The 8745-nt window shown below is 39.2% G+C and overlaps 1 protein-coding gene across 1 annotated transcript; it reads left to right on the plus strand.

The window, feature by feature from the left end:
- Window positions 1-1011: 1011 nt before the first annotated feature.
- LOC117417421 (glutamine synthetase) lies at window positions 1012-6005 on the plus strand. The gene is made up of 7 exons (XM_034029565.3): window positions 1012-1169; window positions 2186-2370; window positions 2609-2770; window positions 2878-3024; window positions 3136-3263; window positions 3589-3788; window positions 4975-6005. Exons 2-7 carry the CDS (start codon window positions 2205-2207, stop codon window positions 5291-5293), a joined length of 1122 nt encoding a protein of 373 aa, XP_033885456.1. The 5' UTR covers window positions 1012-1169; window positions 2186-2204; the 3' UTR covers window positions 5294-6005.
- Window positions 6006-8745: the final 2740 nt, after the last annotated feature.

Below are 8745 nucleotides of genomic sequence, written 5' to 3' on the forward strand. Positions count from 1 at the left end.
CCTACATATCTGGTGGAATTTTCCATGCACTGTTTCTAAACGGGGTTAGGTTCTTGTTACTGGTGTCCGACGCCAGATCCCCACTTTTGTCATTTTCCACTTGATCCTCAAAGTTTACCTGAGTGTTTGTCAATTACATTTAACGTACATTTTCCATGTTATAATTACATTATTTATAATAACAAAAACAATACAAAAAATTACAAAAAAAAGTTCGCCAATATTTTTTCAAATCGCCAATGTTGTAGTATGCTATAAAATAATGGCTATTTGTATTATTTAACACAAGTTGTATAAAATACGAAACTTCACAGTTCCCAATTTGAAGCCCTTACAAATGTACTAGAGTAAAGTAGACACGAACACAATACATTACATTACTATGGCACTTTTATATTGACCACATGGTGGCGTTTCAATACAAAAAGAGATGGAGTAGAGTATTTTGAAGTTGCACTGCCAACAAACATAGCATTATCATTATTATTATTTGTTTATTTAGCAGACGCCTTTATCCAAGGCGACTTACAGAGACTAGGGTGTGTGAACTATGCATCAGCTGCAGAGTCACTTACAACTACGTCTCACCCGAAAGACGGAGGACAAGGAGATTAAGTGACTTGCTCAGGGTCACACAATGAGTCAGCGGCTGAGCCAGGGTTTGAACCGGGGACCTGTTCTGGTTACAAGCCCTTTTTTTAACCACTGGACCACACAGTCTCCTTGTTATTATTGTTATTATTATAGCATACTCCCCACAGAACAGAATACAATGTTTAAAAATACATTCTAGAAATACCTAAAATAAGATTTTTGGTGGATGACTTTATGTTTTGGGGACAAAAAACACACACACAAAGCCCAGCGTCAAAGAAGCACAGGCTGTGATCTTCATCCTGACCAATCAGGAAGCTACTCCCCCCCTACCCACTCCAGTTTCCTTTGTCCAATGATTTCACTGTATGTCATTCCATCACCTGAACATGCAAGGATCACGTTCCCCTCTGACCAATCACGGACCAGAAGATTTAATTCTCCTTGTTATAAATGTGAGTGTAGCGCAATAAGGTAGTTCAGGAGAATGAGACATCTACAAAAGAGAAATTTGAAAACAATTCACTGGATTCAACGCCAGTCTGAAACCTTACTTGATTTTTATTTGTTACCAGGTACTTCAATCTTCTAAAATGTTCTTCTTATTTGTTTTTATTGGCTGTTGTGTAAGCTGATTCTGTCAGTGCATTATTTGTAAGAGATATGTTTTGAGGGCATAGGAAACTAGTAGTATTCGTTCTAGTTTAGCTTTATATATATATATATATATATATATATATATATATATATATATATATATATATATATATATATATATATTAACCAGTAAGATCCAAGGTAGTTTGGATATATATATATATATATATATATATATATATATATATATATATAAATCCTGGTTTTTTTCTTGTACGTTTGGAAGTTTTAAGCTTCCAAACGTTTTCTGTTGGCAAACATAAGTTACTTATCTCGAACGAGATAATGCAATTACTACTGCTGTCAAAGCAAGGCAACGTGGGTATGATCGGGCTTCATTTCGTGTAGAAAACTAAAGCACAGTGCAGTGTGTGAACAATGCTGTAAAAACAAAACGTGTTTGTAGTAATGTACTGCTCACACTATTTTTTTTTTGTTGTTGTTGTACCTGTTTATGGAATTTAAATTTGATTGGTATATACATTTATGTGAATTGTCTGTAGCGCGGTGCTTTGTACAAAACTGTATTGATCACAATTGTACAGCTACAATGCATGTGACAGAAGGGGAATATCATTCAAAATTATTTTAAGAGTATAGAATCCTCGCGTTTACTGCACGTGGGGTTGCACGCTGTTTTTATGGGGGGGGGGGGGGTCCTTTGTTAATCTGCGGGGTACACTGAGTGACTCGGATTCGATACATTTGATCAATTTTAGCGTAAACTCCATTGAAATGTCTCATGGGTGTTTTCTGACATGATTGAATAGGTGTATTCCTTGACATTTGTAAATAAGTGGTTCCTAGTGCGTAAAATAGCTTTCTTACATGTGGAACGTGCTTAATAACGGTTGATAGTACCCTGTGCTAAATTTCTATTGCGTGTGTCTTGTATTTTTTTTTTTTAAATTAATCCCCCCGTTTCTTTTTCCAGGACTCTTTTAGTAATTAAGATGGCCACCTCCTGCAGCTCTCAGTTGAGTAAATGCGTTAAGCAGCAATACTTGGATCTCCCGCAAGGTGACAAGGTGCAAGCTATGTACTTCTGGATCGATGGAACGGGAGAGAACGTTCGCTGCAAAACCCGAACACTGGACTCCGAGCCAAAAAGCATTGAAGGTAATTCTAACAAAATGAAACGGTCATTGTATACCTGCAGCAAGCTAGGTTCTATTCTAACGCTACTTCTAAACGTTGCTTAAATCTGTTTTTATTATGTAGTAAGATTTCTGCTTGGCATAACTTGTTTTATGTTAAAATATTCCAATCTGAGTGTTTGGCAGGCTAGAGATGCAAATAAGGCTTTTTAAATGCTATGTAAATACTGAAACAAATCTTGTGCTTCCTCTCCATGCAGATCTGCCAGAGTGGAACTTTGATGGCTCCAGTACCTACCAGTCTGAAGGCTCCAACAGTGACATGTACCTGATTCCTGCTGCCATGTTCAGGGATCCCTTCCGGAAAGACCCCAATAAACTGGTCCTGTGTGAAGTGATAAAGTACAACAGGAAACCTGCAGGTAAGCTTTGCTATTCGGAATCCATATCCAGCGAAAGCCGAAGAGCACAGTTCAAGTTGAGATTCACATTATGCAGAAATATATAACTTTATTTTTTAACTCCACAGACACTAACCTTCGTCATTCCTGTAAGAGAATCATGGAGATGGTGGCGAACCAGCACCCATGGTTTGGTATGGAGCAGGAATACACCATTCTTGGAACTGACGGGCACCCATTTGGCTGGCCTTCCAATGGTTTCCCTGGTCCTCAAGGTAAGGGGATAGTCCCCTTTTAAATAACTGCACAGCTGTTCCAGCTTCAAAATCTGCACTTCCAACATCTCCTCATATGATGCTTAATCCAAAACATGTGAACCCCTGCAGGTCCTTATTACTGTGGTGTTGGTGCAGACAAGGCCTATGGGAGAGATATTGTGGAAGCTCATTATAGAGCCTGCCTCTACGCTGGGGTCGAAATCTGTGGGACAAATGCAGAAGTCATGCCAGCTCAGGTGAATACCATGTTTCTTTAGTTGTGCCGTTTTTTTAATTGCTGAACGGTTTGCAAATCTGATAACTTGGCACGCAAATCGTGATAACTTGGAAACAAGGGCGGGGCCAGCGCCTGTTGTATTTCATGAGCAATATTATTTGCTCATGAAGCATGAGGAATTCTCACAGCTGTTTGTATTGCTGCTCTTCAGCTGTATCCTAGATACTCCTCTCTTTCTAGGACAGATTGAGCTCAGGCTGCTTTTCATACAGGGCTGCCGACTGGGACATGGATTGAGGTGTGTGTGTTTTTTTGGCTCAACCTAAATCTAATTTCCTTTACAGTGGGAGTTCCAGGTTGGCCCCTCTGAAGGAATCAACATGGGAGACCACTTGTGGGCAGCCCGGTTTATCCTACACCGAGTTTGTGAAGATTTTGGAGTCATCGTCTCATTTGACCCCAAGCCGATCCCCGGCAACTGGAATGGAGCTGGCTGCCATACCAACTTCAGCACCAAGGAGATGAGGGAAGATGGAGGCTTGACGTGAGTTTGATCTCGGGCAGTGCTTTCTAATCCATGTGCTTTGCGTTGTATTGCAAAAATGCATAGTCACTCCGTTCAGGGACCATCTAATGCAATGCAGTCCTCACACTTATTTAAATGGTCAAGCAGAGCCACTGCGGTAGAGCAGAGTTCTCTGCTTAAGGGGACTTGGTATGGGATGATGCCAGCTATAAGAGTGTAGTGGATCTGGACTGTAAAGATTGTAATTAAGCATACCCTGCAGTAAAGCCTGAAGGGCTACAAGTGTCAAATTCATACTCCATGGGATTAACACTAGAACCACTGCGTTTTTATAGGCATACCTAGAACAACCATGCCTGTTCAATTTGACCTGCATATTAAAAACAACAAATATTATAATGCAAGGACAAACAATTGATTACAAGTCCTGTATAGTTTTATTCAGGAACGCCATATAAAGCAGCTACACAACCGAAACATTGTAAATAAACAGACATTTTAACAGAAATGTTTTTATATACAGACGTTAAATAATGCACATTCTCAAACGGTAAACAAATGAAAAACAAATTTTAAAATAAATGCGTGTGTATACAGGTATATCGTATACATACAAAACTGTACAATTGAAACAATGTAAAAAAAGTACCCATTTTAAAATAAATGGGTTTCTGTCGCTTACATATGTGCAACTGAAGCTATGCGTTTATATACGAAATGACATGAATAAATAAACATTTCAACAGAATGGGCTTCGTTTACAAAGTCTATGTCGGAGCTATGTCAGACAGCTCACTTGAGGAATGCAGACTGATAGAGACTCAATGCTGCTGCAAGTCGCAACTGAGAAACACAAATAATACCACAACATTTCATTGTTATAATGTTTTATATGTATCGGCCAATTAGACCGCGCCTGGTAAGGAATAAGTGACAGTATTTTATGTTGCAAATTTTTCCAGGTACACGATTCTTTGTTTGTCAGGGGAATTCATACATATATTTAGGAGAAGTCAGGGAAGCACAGCTACTTATTTTAAACACATGCACAGAAAATTAAATTCCAAAAACGGTCAAAATGACCGCCTTGGTCATTCTAGTGTTAACACTGCTACTCTGAAGAGGTAATGGAGTAACATGAGGGAGAGTATGTCCGGGAGGGATGCAGTGTTCTGATGCTTTGTCTGTTTCTCTCTACTCTTAGGTACATTGAGGCGTCCATTGAGAAGCTTGCTAAGAGGCATGACTATCACATCCGTGCCTACGATCCAAAGGGGGGGTTGGATAACGCCAGGCGCCTGACCGGTTGCCATGAAACCTCCAACATCCACAAGTTCTCTGCCGGCGTGGCCAATCGTGGGGCTAGTATCCGAATCCCTCGAACCGTGGGCCAGGATAAGAAGGGGTACTTTGAAGACCGTCGTCCTTCTGCCAACTGCGACCCCTACAGTGTAACAGAGGCACTGATTCGTACGTGTTTGCTCGGTGAAGAGGGGGAGGAGCCTGTGGAATACAAGAACTAAACTGAAAAACTGAACTTCACATTTTATTTAGCTGTGTTTTATAAATTTGTATTGGGGGGGGGGGGGGGGCAACGACTATGGGTATAAAGTCAATACCGTACTCTCCAGTAACATAAGTTGACAGGTCAACTTAAAGCAAAAGGAATTTAATAGTAACGTTTTAAAACAAATCTTAACCTTCTGTAGGGCTTTACAATGCCTGGACACACCAGCATTCTACTTTTCTTTAAATAGAGAGAAAAAAAAAAGCAAGAGCTCGCTATTGTTAATGGTCAGTGACAATTGGTTTCATGCCCTTGGCAATCTTACAACACCAATGCTTATCATTCCTAAATCACTAGATTGGACTAACATACCTACTAACAATTTCTGCTGGACACTAATGGGGTGGAGAGATTTCTTTTTTTGGAGGGGGGGGAGTGCAAGGACATTAAAGTTCCCCTTGGTAAGAGCTCTGTTATCCTAACTAGGTGGGTTAGTAATGCACTTTTTTGTATATGGAGATTGTTAAGCCAGCATGTAATGTGGTGTGTTTTAACTTAACCATCTGATCTGACACTAACACTACAAAATAGTTTGTCACTGTAATACTTGTTGCTTCTTGCTGTCTAAGCATTGTCTAATAGATTTGTATGTCATTTTGTTAGTAATTTACAAATAGTGAACATGGTGTTTTATTGAACCATTAAAACATTTGTTATATTTTTACCAACACTCGAATGCTTCCATTGTTTCTGAAATGCAGCTTCACTTTGATCAAGTATAGTGGCTCTGGGTCCTCTAACTTCAATATCAGCGCACAGTGTGTGCTTTTTAAAAGGTCCAGTCCCTCATTCGTTTACACAATGAAAGCTGGTGGTCCATAACCAGGCAAAAAGGCTTCAAATAGGGATTGAAGCTTGCAAATGAAACTACTGGACAACCTACAAGGTAAAATATGAATATGTAGTTGTAACCCAGAAATCATGTATAAAATTAAACACTGCAATACAGTACTGTTCAGAATACATCTAGCTCCTCACAAGTGTGTAACTCCCGTAAGAAGCAAATGAGAAACCTAACACAGATGGGAAGGAAGACTGTTTAAAACTGTTCAATGGGATTGTCACTTGGTGCATACTGCCCTCTGGTGGCAGTTTTATAATTTACTTGGGTTTTAATTATTATTTCTTGGCAGATGCCCTTATCCAGGGCGACTTAACAATTGTTACAAGATATCACATTATTTTTACATACAATTACCCATTTATACAGTTGGATTTTTACTGGAGCAATCTAAGAAAAGTACCTTGCTCAAGGGTACAGCAGCAGTGTCCCCCTCCGGTCAAAAGTCCAGAGCCCTAACCACTACACCCCCCTGGTTTTGAGTAGCGTTATCCTTCTTACACCTGTGCACAGGGCTTTTGTGTTGAAAGAGTTTGTTAAAGATCACTTAATATCAACATGGAACATCATAATTGTGCTTGTAAAAAGTGTCCTTAAGTGACACAGCCTTTATTTATTTAACTTGTCTCGGTACAAAAAGGATATTGCTGCTCTAGAAAGTGCAAAGAAGAGCGACCAGAATTATCCCCGGTTTAAAAGGCAGACAGGCTAAAAGAATTGAATCTATTCAGTCTTGAACAAAGACGACTACACGGTGATCTGATTCAAGCATTCAAAATTCTAAAAGGTATTGACAATGTCGACCCAGGGGACTTTTTCGACCTGAAAAAAGAAAAAAGGACCAGGGGTCACAAACGGAGATTAGATAAAGGGGCATTCAGAACAGAAAATAGGAGGCGCGTTTTTACACAGAGAATTGTGAGGGTCTGGAACCAACTCCCCAGTAATGTTGTTGAAGCTGACACCCTGGGATCCTTCAAGAAGCTGCTTGATTCTGGGATCAATAAACTACTAACAAACAAACGAGCAAGATGGGCCAAATGGCCTTCTCGTTTGTAAACTTTCTTATGTTCTTATGTATTCTGTTGTCTCCCGACTGAGAAAACACCAAGCACTCTACTCTCCAAGCTTGTGTAACTGGTGGAGGCTGGGTTGGTCCCCAAGTGAGCGCCTTAACCAATTATAAACCAGCGCTTTTAATGTGTGGTTATTACACGTGTATCTTATCACCTCATCTCACCAGCAAGGATCAGTGTATTAGAAGCATTACCCACAAACACATTCTTTACCCCACTTTGACACTAACTGGCATGCAGTGGGAAGCTACAGGTGTTCCACGTTCTAATGAGAATACAATGCTAGTATAATGGCATTATGGGGCAAATTGGAGCCATGAGCATGCCACCTTATAACCTGTTCAGTGGTATAACAAAGCAGCTATCAATACCATATGCCCACTACAATAACCTAACTTACTGTAGTTTTAATGAAGTCAAATGCCCACACTCATAGCCCGTTGTACAGAAGATGGACACCATTTTGTGCATTACCATCTGTTATTCAGGCACACAGACCACTGAACCAATCCATGTGTCCATACATGAACTATATAAATTGTATGTAAACCAGTCCAGGGGGTGTGTTTCCTGTCAGTAAAAAATTGGGATGAACCAATTCTCTAGTCAATGGATTTGAATCAACCTTGGTTTAATTAAGACATCTGATTGTTTTAGATTCTATAACCTCAGTTTAATGAATTTATCCAATTAGATCCTACTCTTAAATTTAGGGAAAACTAATGAACAGAAATAGAATTACATCACATTACAGTTTGATGTGATCACAAAATTAAATTAGATTATTATAAATTGACCACAGAAGCAAATGCATTGTGAGGCTGTGAGGCTGTGAGGCTGTGCACATTCAGGAAATGTTTTAAACAAAGTCACGTTATAGTTATACTAAACCTTTTTTTAAGATGCCAGCGTCAAACAAAACCAAATAGAGCTGCACATACAGTATTTCTCAGGATCATTTTACAATCGGCAGTGCAGCCCTATCTGGGAAGTTAAAAGTGTGGCTTGTTTTGTCTATAATATAAAACAAACAGTCAGCACAGAAAAAACATACAGATTTTGTATTTTGTTGCTGTATAATGTTTGTGAGAATCTCATCCAGGAATATAAAACATTCAATAGTGCTTCATGTATAAATACTAGACGAAGCATATTCAATTCAATGACAAACACATCAATTTAAAGTTTATTTGCAGTAGCATAGCTACAAATAGCAACAAATAGCCACCACCACAACCACTGCATTAATCATTTACCTCTTATTGATAATTCATTTCCCTGATTACAGACATGTGTCTTCCTTTCATATCTCTCCGCCCCTTCTGTTTCTGAAGATTAATATGCGCTGAGACTGGACTGAATTACATATTGCTTAATCATTGCCAGTAAATGACTCCTCAAGCTTATTAGTTTTCACTCAGTGCTACCCAGGAGTTTTCTCATAAGTAACCACATATAACAGCTGTGAAGTTGTTGCTACTTTTTCTACTG

The sequence above is a fragment of the Acipenser ruthenus genome, chromosome 12 (genome assembly GCF_902713425.1).
Source record: "Acipenser ruthenus chromosome 12, fAciRut3.2 maternal haplotype, whole genome shotgun sequence".
NCBI lineage: Eukaryota > Metazoa > Chordata > Actinopteri > Acipenseriformes > Acipenseridae > Acipenser > Acipenser ruthenus.

What these genes read in the sequence shown, in the direction of transcription:
- LOC117417421 (XM_034029565.3), top strand. Translation starts at nt 2,205, where the DNA reads ATGGCCACCTCCTGCAGCTCTCAGTTGAGTAAATGCGTTAAGCAGCAA. An exon ending in GTACAACAGGAAACCTGCAG is followed by an intron (nt 2,771 to 2,877) that starts GTAAGCTTTGCT and finishes TTAACTCCACAG; the next exon opens with ACACTAACCTTCGTCATTCC. An exon ending in TGGTTTCCCTGGTCCTCAAG is followed by an intron (nt 3,025 to 3,135) that starts GTAAGGGGATAG and finishes GAACCCCTGCAG; the next exon opens with GTCCTTATTACTGTGGTGTT.